Below are 21,999 nucleotides of genomic sequence, written 5' to 3'. Positions count from 1 at the left end.
CATTCGACGCCCAGCCTCCCAAGCTTGACTTCTTCGACGCTTCTCCAGCCGGTTCTCTGAAATTGGGTCAATCTGGAAAGGTTCGGTGATCTGGTTGTTATTTTACGAGGTTCTTCTGACCGCGATCGCCGGCAGCTGCACTCGCTCACAGGAAACCATCACATCCAATCAAGCGTTGTTATTCTGTTATTCTGCCGTTGATCTCTGTTGATCTTTGATCTGTGTAAGAGATCATCTTCAACGTTAGTAATTGTGATCGTAATTAGAGCGAGCTTGAGAAGAGTGATCAGCTTACAAATCGATAGGTTGTAATATATTCTAAACTGATATATTGCTATATCTTGGAAGATATATGGAAAACCATTATCAAAGCTCTCTCTTATGATTATCCCTGATTATCTATTGATCAACCAAAAGAGCCATCCATAATTGCATTTATTATTACCACCATCAGTTTGATGACTCATTCAGCTCGTGATCACTTCTTGTTGATTTTGAAATGTAGTTCCATGGAAAAGTTTTCAAATTTCCCATTAGCATTAGAAAGTTAACCAATCTGTGATGCACTGCCGCCGGCTGTTTGGTGGGGGCGATCAAATCGATACCCATGCCGATGCCAAAGCGTGTCTAATTACATAATTAGGGCTTTGACCGAATCCCAAGAAATGGTAGACCACTCTGAGATCTTGTAAACAGTTTTGCATATCAGCTGAAGACTTACTCTTGGCTAGCCAAATGGCGCTAATCTGTTAGACAAACACAAAGCCAACCGAGACTGTCTGTGAAGACAAATCAACAGATTTATGAAAGAAGTCACCAGAAAACCGAAAAGACTGAAACAAATTTAAATAAATGATTTCAGTTTCTTTTCGGTGCTTTTGGTAAAGCCATCGATCGTGTAAACAAAAGAGTTTCAAGCCAAAAAGAAAGAAACCAAATGAGATGGGCCGAGGTGGGAGGAAAGAAACCCAAAACCCATCCATGAAAGAGAGCTTGGGTGCAGTAAAAGCCGATGGACAACGCTCTGTTTAGTCCACACCAGAGATTGGGCCAAGATCTCGCTGAGAGCGGAGCGTTTTGGGATCGCCTTGTTTGCTCGCATTTACTTTCATTTTTTTGGAGGGGCTATAAAAAGCGAAAGCAGAGCGCTGGATTCGCTCATAAAGACCGCAAAACTGCAAAAGTCCACTACGAAGCCAGCTGGAAGCAAAGGATTACCACAATGGTTAGACCCATCTACCTGGCCCTCGGTGAGCTGACTTAATCTCTAGGTCTTAACCTAAACTTAAACCTAATCTTTCCATCTTTAAAAGCAGTTGCTCTCTTCGTTTTGACCTGCTCTGTAAGTGCAGCTCCACTGGGGGAATCCGAGAAAGAGATCATCCACGATCTGCCAGTATCTAAGCAGGATCCTGAGATCCAAAACTCAAGTGCCGATACGAGTGAGGATGACGATGAAGAGGAGGATGAGGTACAAAAGGTAGCAGACGAATCCAAAGAAGATGATGATGACGAGGACGACGACGCCGAAGATGACGATGATGAGTCTTTGATCCGAAGACGCCGCGAGGCGGAAGCCACTGAGGAACCATCGGAGGAGACTGCCACCGAAACTCCCACCGAAGATCAGAAGGTGGACGCTACTACTGGAACAGCTCCAACACGAAAACCCGTGCTCGTGCTTATTCGGGATGCCCTGAAGAAGGTGACCACCGATTTGCCCACCGCCCAGGTGGCCAACAATGCACTGCAGTACTTCCAGCAGTTCGAGCACTTCATCCAACAGGCCATTGAGGAAGTAATCGGCGATGACGATGACGAGGAGGAGACTCCGGCTACTGTCCTTCCCGAAACGGAGACCACAATTGAAGATATCAAGAAGCCGGAGGGGGAGAACTCGGAGAAGATTCCCGAAGTCGAGGTCCCTGCTGTAGTGCCCGAAAAGGAGACTCAAGCCATGGAACCCATGAAGATGGAGGAGTCCACTTCTTCGACTTCAGCTCCCAATAGCAATGCTGTCTAGTCTAGCAACTAAGTTCCACAACTCATTCCTCAGCTATTTATTGTCATTTATTTATTGTTTAGCTATAAATTATATGCCATATATCTTGAAAACGATAATGTTTAGTCCATCGGATGGTACACTAGATCCCTGCGATTCTTCCTCTCCTCCAGCGCATGGATGTGACTCTTGAGCTGGCTACGATGGCGATTGGTGGTTCTCCTCTTGGGCGATTCAATTTGCTGTAGCAAGCGATTGAAATGCGAGTTGGGTGCCTTGGTAGAGGGATTCTTCCTGCTGGACCCAGATCCTGATGCTTTTTTCAGGGACACTTCTTGATCACCAATGGTTAGGGTGACAGGGAGCTTACCACCCGTGCTGATATAAATGGGAATCGTTATGTAGATGGGTGAACTAGGAAGTTGTGGAGCAGCTACTGGCGATTCGGGCTGGGTCTTGCTTGGAGATTCCTGTTTTTCAGCCTGAGGCTAAAAAATATAGATTATGGGAAATATTTATTATTGAGATCTTCGATTACTTTAAAAGTTTTTCTTATTTCTTAAAAGATTTTAAACATATTGTAGAATGTGAAAGTTATACGAGTATACTAGTTTTTTGATATTGATTTGATATTGAAAAGATGGAAGATTAGAAATGAGTTAGAAATGCAAAAATAAATGCAAAAAATGGAATGCAAATGAGTGAGATTAAAAATGCAAGGAAAAAATGAAGTTGAAAGTAGGGGGTTTATGTGAAAAAAAGTTTGCATATAAGAAATTTGCTTATCATTTAAAACTGAATTTGCTTAACACTAATAAGGAATAAATTCCAGAAACCCACCTCCTGCTCTTCCTTTTCGGATTGGGGTGGCTTCGTCTATGGAAAGGAAAAGCAAAAAAAGTAAAATTAGTAACTAAAGACTAGATCTTTGAACATTTATTATAGACCCTCTAGACTGAAAATTCTCTAATCTTTTTATATAAAACCTCTAAAAGCTTCTCACCTCGTCACTTTCCAGATCCAGCGGCTGATGCTTGAGGAAGTGCAGCGGATTGGCATCTTCACTGAGATTGTTGTACTCATCCTCTGTTAATTCGGGCAGACGATCGTTGTGGAAGTTATAGTCATCTTCCTCGATTTCGTGTGCCGGTATCGAGGACTTGGGAGTCGGGTTGCCTTTGGGATTGGGAGTCGTGGTGGTGGTAGTGGTAGTACTAGAGGAGCTAGTCGACGATTCTAATGTAGATGACTGCGGATAGATCTTCACTTTGATGGCCGGCTGGTTGCCATTCGGTTTTGTTACATTCTGACCAGAGCACAGAGTCGCACAAAGGAGCAAAACTAAGAGGTCACAAGGTCAGTGATTATATTAATTATTTTGTAATTACTATACTAAATATGAGTTTAAAAAAATGATGTTTTTTGCTCTTTCCATGTGATATTTTATTTGATAAAATATTACAACCTAAAAACTACCGACTAACTTAACATAATGCCTAGCCCCAGCCTATCAGCCTCCCCTCCAATATCCCACAGTTTACAGGGTCGTCTTCTTGCCATTGAGTATCATCTCGGTGAGTCCAAGTTGCCGGAATTGCTGCAGTCGCTCCACCTGATGGCAGAGGCGTTTCTGAAACTGCACCTCACGGCTGAGTTCCTTGAGTTCATCCACGCTGCACATGGGATTGCAGCTGCCCATTTTCTTGGCTATCAGCTGCGAGGTTAGCTGTATCTTGGCCTTCGAAAGCCGGAGATAGGAGAAGTCGGCACTGGCTCGTTTAAGTTCCTGGCGATATAGGAAGAGTTGGTACGGGAAGTTGATGGTCTTGGCATTGCGGCGCATCTTCTTCATGGCCCGCTTCTTCTGTTTCTTTAGCGGATCGTGGGTCTTCACTTTGTGGGGTTTGTCGGAATGCTTCTTTCCTGATTTACGGCTGGATTTCTCCGATTTGTGGCTGGACTTGTGCTGATCAATCATGATGTGTTGCTGGTTCTATGTCTCTAGAGCGAATGATGCCCTGACCTGCACGGTGAGATCCTTTTAAAGGATATTATCGACCAGGTAGATCCTTTGACCAGGTAGACATGGTAATTAGCGGGTGCCAGTCACGCGTTTGCATGTCATAAACCGAAAAACCGTTAACAGGCTCTTCATTCGGTTTTTCTTGGCCATCCCGGACACTGGGAATTTCCCCGTTTATGGCTTTATGACTAGCCAAAGATCCGCGTACCCGGCTTAATCCTCAATTATGGCAGCCAACTAAGCGCCGTAGTCGCCCAGAACCTTTTGGGTTTTTGTGGCGATTTTTCCAACCGAACTCAGCAGGGGATACCCGTATATCCTTCGCAGAAATCCTGGACAGTAGATAGTTCTAGAAGCACATTCGATGGAATTCGGCAAAGGAGACGACCCTGTGTCCCCCTAGAAATCTCTAGACAACATTTGCTTTTCCTGGAGGCAAGAGCTGCCCTCTTGAGCATTTCTCTTTTTTCACACAGTCACTTAGATACATATTCTTGGCTATTTCTCAAGTATCCTTAACCCACATCGTACACCACAATTCCTCAAAGAACGCACCTCCGCAATTAAAGCTCCAAGATGTCTGCATGTTTCGTGTTTAAAAATAATACTGAAACCGCTCTTGGCATGAGATTTCTATTTTATACCCGAGAAGGTAAAGTTTTTGGAGCTCGAGAAATTTCACTTGAATGGGAACAATGCGAAGTTCTACCGGGCAGAAATTTGCATATTAATTTCTCAATAGTCTGGCTCCACTTTTCTCTTTCTCAGGCGATGGCTAGAGCTATGCAAATTTGACTTTGCCAGCTTCTTGGGCCCTACAAAATTTAAAACGCCGATGTCGTCATTGATTGAGTCGAGTCTCTTGTTGATGGGCTGGCCTGGGGGTGTGGCGGTGGGTAGAAAATCGAATAAATAATGATGATGCGCCACTTTTTCGGTTTATTTTGCATGCATTTTATGAATTTCGATTCGAGAGAGATTCTTTCGCCTCAGTGCTCAGCAAAAGTTGTTGGGTTTCTTCATATCTCTGCTGGCGAATCTACTTTTCACTGAGAGAAAAACTAAACAAGGTTGTGGTTTCAATTAAGCTTATTACTTTTTAAACATATTTATAGCAATTCGTTAAGGGAATAACCCGCACTAAAACTTCTTCAGATTTTCCCCTCTGTAAAGTGATCTCTGATACAAATATTTTAAAAATATTATCATAAAACTAAAAACTTAATATTATCTAGTAAGTAAAGGCTACTTTTTCTCCTTGTGTGGTCAATCGGAATTAGCCTGGTCCATGGAAAAGTCATCGTTGGGTGGCCGCATCCATTTAAAGTTCAGTTTATTTATCTAGCAGCCAGACGGGGAGTTCGGGCATTTCCATTTGACTTGGCTCCGACTGCCTTGCATAACGTTTCCCTCAATGTCCTTCATCTTTTGCGGTTTGCGTTTGTCATTAGACAATGTCTAGACCGAGATTCAGTCAGCCAGTGCCAGACATCGATCTACCGAGATTGCCCCAAGAAGTTGGCTATACAAATTTGGCCATAGGGAAATGGCATGACTCGAAATTGGCAACGTTTTCTTCAGCAAATTTATCCGAATTAATTTTTTGTCTCTTTTTTTGGATTAAGCAGAGCGAATATATATTTTCGGCAAGATATTTACAACCGAGGATAAATCTAAGTTTAAATAAAAAGAAAATCTGTCCTCCAATTACCAACCTTCAAGTTGGTAATGGAATGAAATTTTATACATATCCATCAATTTTATTCCCCTGATAAGGGCATCATTTAATTCGGCTTAAGTGTTACTGGTTTTTATGGCCTTCTGACCCTTCAGTGGGGGGGTCTGAATTTTACGATCCGCCCTTTATAGATTTCCAATTATAAATGCAGAAAAAGTCAAAGCCAGAGTGGGGAAAACTTTTTCATTGCATCCAATCGAATGAGTGGGGCAATAATTTTCCATCGTCATTGTGTGTTTGCAATTTGTTAGCCATAAGGCCAATAAATTGGCCAAATATGCGCCATAAAGTGGAAGGCAGAAGGAGTCATCAGTCCGGCAGTAGATAATATCCAGCAGGAGAATGAAATAAAAGGGATTCCCCCCATCGTAATGAAATAAATGGACTTCCATGATGGACGGCCCAGCAAATAAATGGCAACTTTTCACCGCAAATTAAAAACACTTTTTGGTTTTGTTTTTAAGTACGAGTCTCATCTATTTTTTGTTCATTTAAAAATATAATAAAATACACACGACTAAACTCCTCTCGTGGAGTTATATTGTTTCAGTTCATATATCGCTCTTGTTTCGGTCTGTAAAATGCATTTCACATTTTATTGTGCACTCAATCAAAAATCCATTTCCGTTTGTTTCGAATCCACACGTCTGTTTCACTCTGTCTACGGCGTGGAGTATGGTGGATCCGGTGGATCCATCGGCAGGTGGTTCGCGGGCTCCCGGATTGGCAGCCAAAAGTTTGATAATTGAGTTGAAACCACGCGTTGAAGTTGGGTCCATCTCCACCTTTAGAATTGGATCTTCTACACATTAACAAATTCTTAAAAAAAATATTTTAAAAATCCATAAAAATATACTGATAAAGAGAAAGAAGTTTACTTCCTGTACTTACATTTAACCAAAATTTGCATAGGAAATCCATTAACATTTAAATAATATCTCTCAGTGCATGGCTCACCCTTTGCTGTTCCCAATCATCATCAGCTTTTAGCGGAATGGGGTTGGAGGCCTCCTTTTGTATGCGCCGAACGATTGCTGGGACTCCATTCGTGTTGCACGTGCCGCATGGCAATTCAATCGACTGCGGGGCAAGGAGTCAACTGAGCGACCAAATAACATCGGATGGATGGCTATCCTGACAGCCAGAGTTCTCCACCATCACCACCACCATTCTGCATATGGCTGCAGTCAAAGTAATGCAATCCCATTGCAGTCAAATAGGGTAAATGGTTGGGGAACCTTGCGGAAGGACCTTTATTGTGTTTGTGCAGACCATATGATGGACTCCTTGCCCGGCAACTGACTTTGAAATGGTTAAATGATGGTCAAACGATGAATGAATTATCCCCCAAAAGCAAATGGCCTAAAAGGGATGTGTTTTGTTTGGTTTTTCGGGTAAGGTAAATTGTAAGTTTTTGATTGTAGTTAAAGGAATTTCTTTTGTTTTAAAAGATTTTCTAAGTTTCAGTTATATGTATCTTATTACAGGGTGGCCCATGTAGCGTTTGCTTTTTGAACTATTGATAATTTTGACTTTGAGATTTCGAATGTCATTGTGAATGTGTCAGATAGTAAGTAGAAGGTTTGCGGTTTACAAAATGGTTAATTTTAGGCTCGAAATAGGGTAATATTGATATTTTTAAAGCGATTTTAAAACGCAAATCTTCCGTGGGCCACCCTATATAGATAAAGAATAAAGAACTTTTCTTATTCTCTTAAAACAGAAATTCAATTAGAAATGGTTCTGCCTGCTCCAATAATTTAAAAGGGGGTCAAAATATCTGCATTCGAGCTTTTGACAAAAAGAGAACTAAAAAAGAAGGCAAAGAGTAAGGTGAAAAGAAATAGAAACAGTTTATATCATATGCACGAAAAATTGTCATGCAATAAAAACTAATCAAATAAATAAATAAATGAACAAAAGCTGGGCTGGGCAGCAAAGCTGGGCTGGCAGAGCAAATAAAGTGACAAAATAAAGGAAAACAATTGCGAAATAAATGCCACAAACAATTGACAATAAACTGCACGACATACGTATATGTCTGTATGTGTGTGTGTGTGTGTGTGTGTGTGCTGTAGTTTGTTTGAGTGTATGACCTGATTCTTAAAACATATACATGTACATACATGTTAGCATGCGTCAAGGATATAAATAAAATGAAAAGAAGCCAGAAGAAGAATGGGGCACAGAGAAATAATAAATAAACTACAGTTCATGTCATGTCAGCAGGGATAACGGAGAAGGAGGAACCAACAAAAACTGACAAAATGAAATTGAGAAGAAGAACAAACACAACAGCAGAGACAGGAAAAAGAAAGATAATAATAAATATGTAGAACAAGTGAAAATGGCCAAAAGTTCTACAGATGCGTGCAGTTAATTTGATGAGCTCTTTAAGTTGTCCAATTTGTTGGCATTTCGGCAATAGGCCATGTAAACACGAACGGACACGCATCTACTAAACCTTCTATTGAGGATATCTTTTGGTTAGAGATAAGGATATGGATTAGGGTGGGTATAGCCTATCCAAGGGTGTTCCCTATCTGTGTAGGGTTTTGGGTTTTCAGAAGTAGGAAAGAATCTTATCATATTTTTGGGTTTTTCTAGCTAGATAAGTTTGATAAACTGGTAAAATTGTAAATTTGCAAACCGAATAACAGTTTCCCTCTATTATATTACACCCCCATCTGACTCTCCTTTTCGATTTCGCATTAACTGCCATATCTTGGCCAACAATCTGTTAAGTCCTTTTCAACATTGTTCAACCAATTGCAATCTCATCGCCCCACCATTATGAAAACAAGCCACGCTCTGTGCCTTTAGCCGCAGTTGCTAGTCCTCGCTTATTGCCCATAAATTTAACGTGCCCATGGTCTATTAACTCCATCGAGATCTGGGGTAAGGGGTGCCTCTTAATTTAGCCACGTTTATCTGCGAGGGAGTTTGTGGGGGTGGGCCAGGACAGGAAATCTCTGTTCGCACAAATCAAAATATATAAACCAATGGCAAGGCCAGAGCATCCGACTTCCAAGGCTTATCTTTCGGGCTATGGAAATTGAATTTCCCCTTCGATGTGCTCCTCATCATCATCATGAAAAGCGAACGAACGATGTATACTAAATTGGCAATGGAGTCATATGTGCAGAAGGGACGCATCCTGATAATTGCACGATAACAGGCTAATTTTCAATTAGCGCCATTTTGATAAGTGAACATAAATTAGCCGATTTCTTTCGCCCGATTTCGTTTGGTCTTCATTAATCGCGGCAGCTCAACAAATTGCGAATGGATATTTTACGCTTGCTGCTCATTTCCGGTTTCCTCCGATGGGATTGAATTGGCCATTGGGGTGCCACAAACGTGACTAGTTTATTGATTCCGATCGGACTTTCACCGCTTCGCTGACTGGCTAGTTGGATAGCTTTGCTGGCGGTACATAAATTAATAATAATACCGAAGAGCAGTCGGTAACAATTTGCTTTGCTCTGCAAAAAGGCTAGAGAGCTCTCTCTATTACCAAATAAAAGTCAAACACCACCCGCTGCTCCTCAATATACGTGTTGGCCATTTTGACGTCGTCGTCGGCGTCGTCGTCGAAGTTCGAACCTTTTGGCCATATAAAATTCCAATCATACTTGACCAAAAGCAAAACACTGGAGAATTTCAACGCCAAAAGCACTGAGCTGGGCTGGGCTGGGCAACAGGCAAAAAGGGAAACAGCATCGCCTGAAAGTTAAGTGAAGTGGGGCGGGCGTTTAAGCCAGAAAGTCTATGGAAAGGCGGTGGTGTCCTGCTACTGGCAGCAGTCAGCAGAAATTTGTGCCACACTTTTGCCAATAACTTACCGCTGCTTAATGTTGCCCCTGCCTTTCTGAGGGACCTCCTCAGGCAGGAAGGTTCTAAAACTTTCCGGTGAAGTTTGAGGATTTTCGATACAATAACCTCTTTGGAAAAGATCTCAAAAGGTTTCACCATTGAAAAAGTACACAAAAGTTGATTTGTTTGAATTTTCCTGAAGAAGCATTTTCTTTTTTTTTTTAGAATTTCAGTTTTAATAATTTGGGAAAATGCTTTGGTAAAGAGAAGAAGAGTCTAAAGTAAGAAAATGTTTCCGAAATGTAGTTTTTGATTTCTGTTTTCTAAAACCAAAGTCGAAATTAAAAATGCTAACTTTAAGTTACAATTAATAACTTGAGTATCAAAAACTAAGCACTATGCTAAGACTATTTTTAAAGGGCATTCCACCTTCAGCCTTAATAGTGCAACTTTTATTCCTTTACAATTTCCAGGTTACTTTCAAACTTCAGACCCCAGGTTGACTGGCAAATGGTTTTTCCTATTCCACCTCCACTTATTTGGGTTCTGGGGCTTATTGCCAGTGGGCAAAAGTGAACAATTTTCGACAGATTTTCGGAAAATAGTTGCCGACTGCATAAGGTAGAATGCATCGCTCCCAGCGCCTCGTTTTTTTGCGGTTGGCCTTGTGGGAGCATTTGGCTCAAGTCCAAAGCCAGTCGTCAGTAGAGGGGGCAAAAAAAAAAAAGAGTAAAAAAGAGTAAAAGAGTTAGAAAATTCCTTTTCACTTTTCAAACGATAACCTTTAAACATTTCCGAAGGACGAGAAAGTCAGGGGAGTTCGCCTTGGAACAGGTAAGTTGTCGCAGCTTAATCGATTTGGAAAAAGTTGCCATGTCCTGTGAGCTACCCTTGCCATGCTACTTTATTTTTACGCACCATTTGTTCTACTCACCATCGCCCCACCCATCGCTGCCTTTTGGAAAATTGCAGAAAATGGAAAATCCGCTGGTCGACCCTCTCCGCATCCAATGATAAACTTTCGACACATTTTTCATTTATTTTCAACACCTTTGATTGATATATTGAACACTTGGCACCCAGCTCAAGCAACAGTCTTTCGGGTATCCAGCCATTTCCTCTGTTCTTCAGTTATCCTTCAGCGCTCTATTTTTTTTCTTGACTGTTTGTGTACTTAAACAAAAGTGGGCTTTGAAGTTTAGACTTGTTTTTGTAAGGGTTATAGTTAAGTGTTTAAAATCTTAGAGAGTCCTTAACAGGTCTTGTTGCAAAAAACTTAAGAGAATTTTCATCATTTTAACAACTTTTGTTGACTTAAAACCAAAACTCACATTTTATATTAAAAATCCATTACTAAAAATCTAAAGAAAGTATAATATTAGTTTCCCAAATGATTTGTAAAGTCCCAGAGCTGAATTCTGCAAGTGTATGACGGAAACTCGCGTCAGCTGGCAGACATTGTCCGGAGCATTTCCAGCGGATGCTGGGGGTGTAGGAGGAGCGGGTGGGCAGTCATGTCAAATGCTGTGACAAAGGTGAAATCTACCACCCATTCGAACGACGAGACCCACTCCCATTTTGTCCGGCTGAGCTGAAAGCTGGCTTACGGTTTAAATTGAAGTGCAGGACATACTTCCTTTGAGCAGGCAGTATCCTGGAGGCAGTGCGTCAGTTCCTTGAGCATTTGATCTACCTCAATGTGGGTTGATAGATGGCTCCTGATCCGGGTGCAGAAAGTGGAAGCAAAGGGGGGCGGCCCTCCATTTTATTTGATGACCCATGGTATTCCGCTTTCCTTTGTTCCGCAGCCCAGCCAAAGTGGCCTCCAAGCAATCTGCTTTTGTGCACTAACTTGACAATAACTGGCCATAAATAAACAAATATCATTAAACTTAAGCAAGTGCCAGGGCTATACTGGCTACTGCTATACCGCCATTCAGGCCAATTGCTCGACCAGCAGCAGTCGACTGAACAAAACCAAAAGATATGCCAAACTATGGCCAAAGTGGCAACAAGGAGCCAAAGGAAACGATGGCGGCGGATACCAGCGATGCGGGGCAACTTTTCATAAACATTATTAACAATTATTGTTGTTAGCTGGAAGTTGTTGGCCCGAGTGGGTGGATTCTGGTTGCCAGGACTCGACTCTGTCGCGTGCTGCTAAGAAAGTCGACTCCTGTATATCCTCTGTCCTCATCCTCATGCCTCCACCTCTTGGCAAAAGTTATAAGCACGGCCAAAAGTTGATAAGAATGAGCCATAGACGTCGTAAGGCAGCCACTTTTGGCCTGAGCTTATTCGAGAAAACGAGGCGGTACTGAGGGAGTTCTTAACACGGCCAAGCTTTGTGCATTTTTTATAAACTAACGCCCTAAAAAAACGCGACAGAAAAAGCGAATCAGCAGTGGCAACAATAACGATGGGGTCTGAGCACCCTGTTGGCCATGTCTGGAGTTTGTTAAAGATACCTGTAGGTGGGCTCGTGATTCGTGAGTTGGCTTTATTAAGTACTATTAGTTTAAGGTTTAGAAAAATTTATAAAATATGTTATAATTATATATTAAGTAAAATTCTTAGTTTTATGGAGATCTGCGATAAATGATAAAGTAAAGTATGAAATCTTAGCCCCAGTTCAAGGCTGACCATCTCTGATAAAAACTTTGTTGCAGGTTGCTACTTCCTTAGCTTGTTTATAGATGTTGTTCTTGCTGCATTTACTTTTTTTTCAGCACTAAGCAGACAGTTATTGTTGTTGCCGCTACTTGCACATACTTCAAATAGTCTTACAGAAGTTGCACACTATCTTCCTCTGTGGAAAGTTCATAAAGTTGCGACGAAAAACGCCCACAGGTTGGCCACGTTCAACGTTCAACGTTCGGCGCTCTCGTCTTTGTAGCCATTGCTCATACGCCATGTTGCAAGCAGAAGGTTGCAGAGGGGGGAGAAACTTATTTTTACTTGTTGTACTTTTTTCGGCAGAGTGAATGAAAGACTGAGCCAAGTCTCGCCCTCGTCTCGGGCCCCAAACAAAAGTTAAGGGAGAGAGAGAGAGAGAGAGAGCATTGCACGAAAGTTTAATTGAGAAAGTTAAGGAATTTCAATTAACTGTGGATATTTGTTATTTTTATTCCGGGGATGCCTTCTACGCGCCCTCTGTCCTCTGTCCTGCTTCAGTCCCTCCGCCTGATAACCTCCATCCTTGGTCTTTGGTCCTCCCCGGTACTCGGCCTCGAAAGTCTGGGGATGTAGCATTTTTTTGGCCAAGTATTTTGTGTGTTGAGTCATGTGTGCTATTGGCTGGCAAGTTTTTCCCTCAATCCGGCTAGTTGTTTTTCGCAGCATCGTGGCTTAATATCCCATTAAGTGGAGTCTATTAGCCGGCGGGCCCTAACTCATTTACCAGGGTGTAGCATGCACTTAAGAAAGGCCATGATTTAGCTCTGATTGTAGTCAGATATGTTTTATAATTTATACTCTTTTTCTTTTGCCATTTTGTTGGCCATTTGCCAAAATGGCCAACTTGGTATGGCCGACTCTGATTCATTCGATCACTGGCTTAGCCCTTAATCGGCCAACTGCAGACTTCCTTTAATCGCATTAATTGCACTTAATTGAAATAACAATCTGTTCGTAATGCTTTGCGCACTTCTGGCTAAGATTTGTAGCATTCGAACGGGGTCAATCAATCAATCAATCAATCCATCGAAACCAAGCAATCATTTGCAAATTGCCAACGCCAAATGTTCGCCCGTTTTAACCTGGACTTTGGCCTTCTGATCTCGGTTGACAAGTCGTGTAAGTCGCTCGCCACCTGCTCTTGTTTAATTATTGTTCGCGCTGCCGTTGGCTTACCAATATAGCGTTAACCGCTAACGAGTTAAGTGCTTTGTACGCCCGCTGAGCGCCCAACCGCAGCCCACTGCTGAAGTGAAGACCTACGGATCCGGATTTGAGTTGGGTGGGCTGGATTGGGTGGATTGGTTGGTTCAAGGGTAAGCTGACATATCGTTGATGAGTTCTGTTGACCAAAGTCATTACATGGCGAATGTTGAATGATGAAAGCTTTCTCCGCCCTTTCGAAACCCATTGACCTGAATCCCAAAACTCCTCCGCTGTTTAAGTCGACTCTGTGGGCGGTGGTGGGTGTGTGGTTTTGGCAAAGTGATCATGGGTGGTTCGAAATGATGGAGGGAATTTAAATGCTGCGGTGATTGCGGATAACATGATTGAGGCCAATTGAGGCATTGGTTAAAGTACATTAAGGAAAATCTAAGGGTTGAGGGAACTTTAACATATTTCAGGTGAGAAAGTTTATGACTTAAACTGTAAAGTTATTAACAAATTTTTATATATAAAACTTAATTTCTCTAAGTTCAAAACCCAAAATTTAACAATCGATATCAACCAAGCGGATAGCGATTAGCCAAATACTTAAATCGATTAATTTAAATATTATTTTAGTTCGACCTTTGTAGCACTATCAAATCGTATTAAAGCCATTTGGTTTGTGGCGAGGCTTGCTGATTCCACCAGCGTTCTAATCGCCATTCAAACAGTGGTGGCAAGGCACATTTATCTATAACCGATAGCCGATTACCAAATGCCCATCTATGGCCAACCGCAAAATGAGACCGTTTTAAATGGCCACAAAATGCCCAACACCAAAAAATGGCAGGCTAATAAATAAAATAAATATTACCGAAAATGTTTCAATTTAAGCACATTTCATTTAGTTTGTTTGTGTTTGTTTTTCGGTGAATGGAAAATGGCAAATGGCAAATGGAAACTGGTAAATGGAGGGTGAATGCCATTAAACAATTATTTACACGGCTTAGGCAACAATGAGGAAAATGAATTGCAACAAAGTGCAAATCTAAGCAAATAAATAATAAATATTTAATTCTATTTCAATTCATTAGCTAATGTAATTAGTGGACCACACCCACGTCATACCGAAACTGCTGTGGGAACCTCATGTAATTGGATTAAACTCATAGTCAAAAGGCCTCGAGGATAATGCGTGGGATGCCGAAAACCAAACCACCCAACCAAGCTCACCTATTATTAGGCACACCCACACACACACACACACACACACAGACATATTTAATAGGACAAAGAGATTCTGCAATCGGAATAATGCAAATATGACAAAACAAAGGCGAAACTTACTGAAAATAAGCGCAACCAAGGGTGGTGGCCTTCGTATATACGGCGGTTTAATTACATTTAAAAGGGGCTTGCTTGTGTGCGTCACACAGGGCGTATGCTTAATAAACCAGAACAGCAACAGAAGAGCACATTTTTGGCATTGGGGCAGGCATAAGGCAAGGGAATTGGCGGAGAAATTCATTCAGTTGTTTGTCTGTTTGCTTGTTTTGCACATAACTCAATAAACAGAATAACGAGTGACGTGCCACAAAACTAATGAACTTAAAGAGCGACAAACAAACAATAACCAAATTCGAGAGCGAGGAGGTAAATTCAAATGCATTCGTCACGTTCGCTTGTATCTCTGTTTAATTAGGCAATTAAGTCAGAGCTAGAATATATATTCTATGAAGAGACAAAAACTGATTAAAATTTGTTTTGGTTTTTTGTTTGTGCTGCTGCATCATAAATCCTAATGGAAAATCTCTTAAAGTTGATACTGCAACACTAGCTGCCATCTTAAGTGCAACTGTAGCCGCAAATCCCCCTGCACCTTGTGCAGCAGTCAGGAGTTTAAGGCGAAAGGAGCTAACATGCAATCACGTTGACAGACTCTCTTAAGTAGAAAATGCTCGGGTGCAAAATGCAGCTGGAGAAAGAAAATAATCCCCAAGTCGGAGAGGAAAAGAGGGTAGAAGTCAGTGGGGATTTAAACGCTGGCGATGGGACCAGAGGTGAAAAATCGTAACATCTAAAGCTACCTTTGTCGATTATTTTTGCAGTCACAAACAATTGAAATAAAGTAGAAATAAATAACTTTTATAATCCCAATTAATATGTTGCTGGATGATAAATAAATCATTTAACTGAAATGCTTATCAATATCTAGATCATTCAGTATCGAAATATTGGATTTTATTTTCCTTTCTTAAACTCCAAATCCTTGTAAAACTCCTGCCTCACGCTGTCATCTCCAAAACTGGCATACACCTGCTGGCAGACGAACTCATATGAGTTGATCCCTGCTGCTTAAGAAAAACTAAGTGAAGCATATAAGTAGCAACTAATTTTCAAGCTGATGTAACAGCAGACGAGAACGACGAGGACGACAAAGGACAAAGGACTTGAATGTATGTATGTGTATGGCATCCATTTTGGCCCTTATCTGATACTGCTACTTTTTGCTCTTTTTCAAACTCCGCCAGATGCGCTTAATTTGCGCTCATTGCTCGCCAATGCGTAAATGGAAGGAAACAAACGTTTGTGGATTCTTCATGTTGGAAGCTGAAACAAAAATCATTGCATACTCTCCGGCGGGGGCGAGGAGAAAACACAAAAAGTGTGCGTTTGTATGCCATCGAGAAACTTGCCCAAAACAATTTAAAATTACCTCACGTATGTGTGTGAAATTGCGAACGTATTGTGGGCGTGTCACCGCCCCACCCCATTGCCTCCATAGCCAATATATATGGCAGCTTATAAGTCAAGTGCACTGGCAGCACCAAACTGAGAGAATAAAGAAAAGGAAACTTCACTACGCCTCGCCAGTGTCACCAGCTTAGCTTTTTTAAAGCTTAAAATGGATTTTTTAAAGTCAATAAATTATATCAAAACTCTACTTACAAACTCAAATCAATATCAGTTTTTAAAATTAAAATTGATAATTAAATACTTTTTTGATTAATATCAGATATTAGGAATTTTTTAACCTTTTTAGAGCTAGTTTTTCTATCTATCAGCATCAGCGCTCAGCACTGTTGCCCTTTCTTCTTTTCTCAACTGTCTGCAGCAATTTTCGTTACAAAACTTTCGGCTAAGCAACTCGAAATGAGAGAGTGTGGGCGTGGCAAGGGCGATGGCAATGCTGTGGCATTTTAAGTAAAATTTTATAGAGCATACCTTGCGGGTGCTTTTTCAGTTTGTGTGCTAACGATGTGTGTGTATGTCTTGATGGGCGGCAGTTGTGAAAGGGGGCGGGGCAGGAAAGGTGTCGGAGAGCTGAGGAATGTTACTGATGACGTCGCTAGACGACGACGAATTAAGTGTTTCGTTATTGTTGCTGGATGGGTTGTGCAACGAAGCGTATTGCAGTTCTTTCTATGTACTCAGAGACAGGCGACAAATGGGTCGAATTTGTGATAGTGAAGGAAGTATTTTAATGAAAAAAAGCTGAAAATTGTAAGATTAAAAAGTATTTAAGATAAAAACTGAAGCTTAAACTTCTCTAGAATAGTAATTTTCTTTTTTTATCCCTAAAAGTAGTCTTTGCCATCTTTGTCCCCTGTTTGGCAATTGTCTGGCCGAGTCCAAGTGTCTAAGTGAGTTTGTCTGCCAGTCACTGTGAGTGCGTGCGACTCCTTTGCTTTACTTTGCTTTTCCAGCCCGAGTTCCTTTTGGTCCTGCTTGGTTTTAGCTCCAGCATTGCTGTTTCCTTTTCGGCTAAGGAAATGCATTATCCACTTAGGAGGCAAGAGGGAAAAAGTGCCTCGCTGGGTTAGCAGCTACTTAACGCACCAAGAACAAAACCCACCGATGCCAGACAATCGCTGGCAAAGGATACGGCTCTGGGATGGATACTTCATTAAACTTGTGCTAATTCTCAACACCTTTTGTTTTCACCCACTCACAGGATAAAAACCGATTGACACGCACAGCCAAAGCAATTGCAACTAGAAACGATTGTCTATTAAAGATGTACAGAGTGAGAAAGTTTATCAAGTCATTAGTTATTATGCTAGATCTGTTAGTAGGACCAAAGTCCTGCTATTTTCTTAAGTTTTAATCTGGTTGAGTGTTAATTTGAATATGAAATGATTTCTTTCATTGGTAAAATAGATATCTATTATTTCTTTCTGTGTAGCACATATCCTCGGACAAACACTTCAACTCTAATGAGGCAACTTTAAGTGTGTGCCAAACTTTCACCTGGAGGTACCAAGTTCTGGTGTGGTCCGTATATTGTGGGTGATGCGAGCCGTAAAGATAAAGCCCAGAACGCAGACAGAGGCGGAGACAGATACGGATACCGATATGCGGGGGGTGTGGGCAACCACTTTGGGAGTCACGTGCAGCTGCTTAGCATCCAACAAAGCAACCACCATCAAACCAACCACCAATCTGGAGCTTCAACTCCCCCACATTATCAATATATGGAGTGAGTACGGAGATCCGCTCAATCTCAGTGATTGACATGCGGGCTCTCATGATACGCATCAAATTTCGAGCCAGCATTTAAATGACAAACCAGAAATCACGGAATTAACTGTAATATGACATTTGGGGGAAAATGAATTGGTTTTGGTGAAAGAAAGTTTTAAGGGATTGAACGAGATGCCTTGGAAAGGCAACTCGGAAAACGCTTTTGAACTGCGGAAAAATGGCTTTCAGTATGAATAAGATTTTTATTTCGTGAATCAACTTGATTGTTATACTTTTCAAAAGGTATTTAAACTATATTTTATTTAAGACAAAGTTTTTATTCATTGACAGGATCATTTCTCATTTCATTTTGTCTCACAAATAATACATGTGATGTCTATTTTAGTTCGACTTCTTCACATAACTTTATCCTGAAAGAAATTTCCGCTTCATCAGCCCAAAAATAAGACACATTCTTGCAACTTAAGCCGAAGTGAAAGCCGTGGCGCTTTTTCCGCCATCCCCAATGGAAAGTGCAATCAATGCCAGAAACAATGAACGAACAAGATGAATCGTTCCGCTGACTTTTAGCAAAATTTAATTCAGCAAAGTTATGACAAAGTTTTCGTTCAGCGCCTGCATGTTCAACTGTCAACGTTTGGCAAGGCAACCCAACACCTCCCCCTCCCATTCAACCATCCTGCTTTCCACTTTCCCATTTTCCCGCTTTCATTCCTTTTTTTTTGCCCCATTGCAATGTCAGAGAGACAGAGAGCCGTGTCCTGCAGGAAGCTTTCTTCCTGAGCCGTTTGTGATATGCTGCTTAGCTCTCGAGGATTTGCCAAGCCGCTTTTGTGTTTGGAATATTTGAAAACGCGTTTTACTTTTTTATGTGCTCTGATTTCGCCTGTAAGAAGGAAAATCTTTTATTTTTCTTTCTCTTGTTGTGTGTAATGCAAATGCCAAGGAGCTCAGAATGAGGGTCTCACATTTCAAATGATTTCCACACAGAGAAAATACAGAAAAGTTTGTGAGAAAAATTGTGAAAATGAGTTAAACCTTTTTGAATGCTTTTGTTTTCTTAAAATATATTTAAATATTTAAAAAATGTACTAAAAAATATCCAAAATATTTATAATTAAGGAACTTAAATGCAGTTTTTCTTTGCTAAAACATAATTTTCCTTAATTGTTCTCTCTGTGCTAGGATTGGCAGGGCAAATGTCTTAAAAGCTTCCGTCCCGCCTTACATGGCATCGCCCGTTTTGGATTACACACACATGACACCCAGACAATCAATAACCATTGACAAGCCACAAACGGCAACAACAAAAAGTATATATAGGACGGGGATATTTAGTTGTGAAATCCGTCAGCCCGCCCTATGAAAGTATGCGCCAGATTCATTCTTTATGGGTCCTCAAAACTGCAAATCGTCGACGCAGACGATGACATCCATCGAAGTCATCTTATTTCGTTTTTTACCCCTCTTTTTTTTGGGGGGACTTTCAAGTTTCGTGGCTTTTTCATATGATTTGATTACATTTTCGTTTATTTTCCTGAGGTTTTCTCGTCGGCTGCACTAAGTTCAATTGACAATTGAAATACAATATTTTTATTTATCCTGCGCAGACAGACGAGAATCCTTGCTGTCATAATAATATGAATATTATTTGCGTCTGGGCTTTTACTCCAGAAACGATTTGATGTAATGGCTCGTAAATGTATTCTAGGGTATCGAATGATATTTCGGGGATTATGGGTGATGATGGAATGTGTTTGGGGATATTTCTAATGCGAAATTTTGATTGGGATTCTTGGCATTTTAAGATAAGTGAGATAAGTTAAAGTTTGAATAGTGGAAATGACATTTTCTTTCACTTTTTAACTTAAATATTTAATATTACAACTTATCACCCTTCCTAGTAATACAAATTGCTAATGGTTACAGTGTTCTCACCCCGTTAAAGCACGCAGATTCCAGATTGCGAGTAACTTGATCTGCATTAAAGTAAGCTGGCAAGTTAAGTGCTTGCCAACGCCGCCTTTTTTTCATCACTTCTTCTATCTGCCAACGCCCATCAAACTCTGCAATGAACTTTAGATTTTAATAAAGTGCTCACTTCCCATCGCCTCCACCTCCTGCCTCCACCTCCTCCTGCTAAAATTCACGCGCTTTAATGATGACAACGAAAAAAAAAAAAAGGATAGAGGATAGTCTGGGCGCTAACTAACACTGAAAAGTGTATATCCTTTTGAGTGCGCAAAAGGAGGTGCTAAAAAAAAGAATCAACTAAATGAATATGTGTTGCTTGCGCTGGCAGCTTTGAAAACTGCATGAATTAATGCCACAGAAAATGGTGGAGGTGGGCGTGGCATGAGGGGGAAGGTTGCAACATCAAAAGCGACAGCGGCTATGCCAAAACCCACGACCAAACCCAGCGACGTTATCATCGCCGTCGTCGTCGACGTCGTGGAGTGTTCCAATTAAACTCAACACGTCAAACAACAGAGGCGGACATCAAGTATACGCCACGTTGTGCTTCTGGGTGGCATTGGCCATGCCGCTAGCCAGGATCTGGCTCTAACGATATACTCGTTAGTCACGCGGTTAAATTTCACATGGCAAGCGAATGGCAACGCTGGCGCATCTTTTTAGTTTTAAAGCTATATCCGCCATAATGCCACAATTCCTGGATACAGTAAGTATTGGCTATATGGGAAGTAGAAAAAAATTCCAAATTTAAAACTTGAAGTTTGAAAATCTTGTACAGATGAATATTATTTTTCAAAGCAATATCACATAATTTACTTCATTAACGAGTATTTACTGTACTTTTTTAGCGTTTTTTTGTAGCGCGTGTGTGGCATGTTTTGATGGCTTGTAACTGCTCAACTGCTCATGCATATTCATGCAAAACGACAGCCAGAGCAAACGAACCGTCGGGATTGCTATGGGGGGCTGGCTGGCTGCCTGCAAATCAACGCGGCCACAGTCGAGTGCTCACAAGGATGTCATCGAGGACTTCCTGGCCACCAGTGTCTGCATTCCTGCCGTCTGCATACCGCAGTCTTAGCGCTAAGGCAGCTGTTGCCGTCAATTTTCGTTGTCGGAATACATGAATATGCAAAAGGCCACTCTGTGAGCCGCGACTCCAAACTCAACTAACTCACTTGATGAGACAAAAGGTTGTGGTTTGGTTCTTGGCAAAAGGCAATCAATGGCCCAAAGCTGACGTCGAGTGGCTGAGAGAGGCTCTTTGGAAATCCAAGGAGTAACTGAAGGTTTTAACAGAAAAAAGAAGTTTTAAGTAACTTTTCCAATGTTAAAGACGAAAGTCCATTAATATTATGTTTGACAGATATTTCAGTTTCCGAACTTCCGAACTAATAACCTCTAAAATTCAACTTTCAGCTTCAATATTCTAGCTTAGATATTCTTTCCAAATCAGCATTATCTCCATGGATTTAAGTTACACTTTAGTAAAAGCTTCACATTATTATTTATTTGCATGACAAGAGCTTCAGATTATTCCAAAGATATTTATATATTGGTAAACTAAAGTCCTTGCTGGTCCCTTAGTATTATTGAAGTTTAGTATTACCTGCTGCACCTTAATATACATATTTTCATGCCAGCATCTCGAATGCATTGAAATGCATGCAAAAAGTTATGTATGCATTCATATAAGGTCCTGCAAAAGGAGCTGCTGAGGAACTTAAATACTTGTCATGGCAAATACTTCGATGTTGTTGCCGCTGGTGCTGGTGCTGTTGCTGTTGCTGTTGCTGTTGCCATTGCTGCTGGGCAACATGCAAGGAGCAACATCCTTCGGAAGTGGCAAGCAAATGTGTCTGTCAGCGTGTCTGTATATATGTATGTGCTCTATGTTGTTGTTCTGCATTATGTTGCATTTGCAATGCAAATGCTTTTGTGCTTTTTGTTGATGTCGCTACGACAACGACGACGATGAGGCTTATGTTGCTGCTGCTGCTGCTGCTTCTACTGCTGCTGCTGCTGCTGAGCCTTTTATTTCTTTATTGTGGCTGCCACATTGTGCGTCTATTCAGCAATAAATGCATGTGTGTGTGCGCGTCTTTCATGGAGAGTGTGTGCCTCTGTGTGCGTATT

General features: G+C 41.1%; 3 protein-coding genes across 3 annotated transcripts; 1 reads left to right on the top strand and 2 right to left on the bottom strand.

Annotated features, from left to right (window-relative positions):
• The first annotated feature begins 1,046 nt into the window (after positions 1–1,046).
• Positions 1,047–2,115, top strand: LOC108113835 (nucleoplasmin-like protein ANO39). The gene is made up of 2 exons (XM_017224545.2): positions 1,047–1,250; positions 1,317–2,115. The coding sequence occupies exons 1-2, from the start codon at positions 1,223–1,225 to the stop codon at positions 2,021–2,023; spliced, it is 735 nt and encodes a 244-aa protein (XP_017080034.2). The 5' UTR covers positions 1,047–1,222; the 3' UTR covers positions 2,024–2,115.
• LOC108113836 (ataxin-2 homolog) lies at positions 2,062–4,619 on the bottom strand. Its single transcript, XM_017224546.2, has 4 exons — positions 4,581–4,619; positions 3,006–3,343; positions 2,843–2,878; positions 2,062–2,490 (listed from the first exon to the last, which is right to left on the bottom strand). Exons 1-4 carry the CDS (start codon positions 4,609–4,611, stop codon positions 2,125–2,127), a joined length of 771 nt encoding a protein of 256 aa, XP_017080035.2. The 5' UTR covers positions 4,612–4,619; the 3' UTR covers positions 2,062–2,124.
• LOC108113837 lies at positions 3,392–4,223 on the bottom strand. The gene has a single exon (XM_017224547.2). The coding sequence runs from the start codon at positions 3,978–3,980 to the stop codon at positions 3,540–3,542; it is 441 nt and encodes a 146-aa protein (XP_017080036.2). The 5' UTR covers positions 3,981–4,223; the 3' UTR covers positions 3,392–3,539.
• Positions 4,620–21,999: the final 17,380 nt, after the last annotated feature.

The sequence above is a fragment of the Drosophila eugracilis genome, unplaced genomic scaffold, assembly GCF_018153835.1.
Source record: "Drosophila eugracilis isolate 14026-0451.02 unplaced genomic scaffold, ASM1815383v1 contig_2154, whole genome shotgun sequence".
NCBI classification, from domain to species: Eukaryota; Metazoa; Arthropoda; class Insecta; order Diptera; family Drosophilidae; genus Drosophila; species Drosophila eugracilis.
Note: the sequence above shows the minus strand (reverse complement) of the source record. Positions and strands in the feature narration are given on the sequence as shown.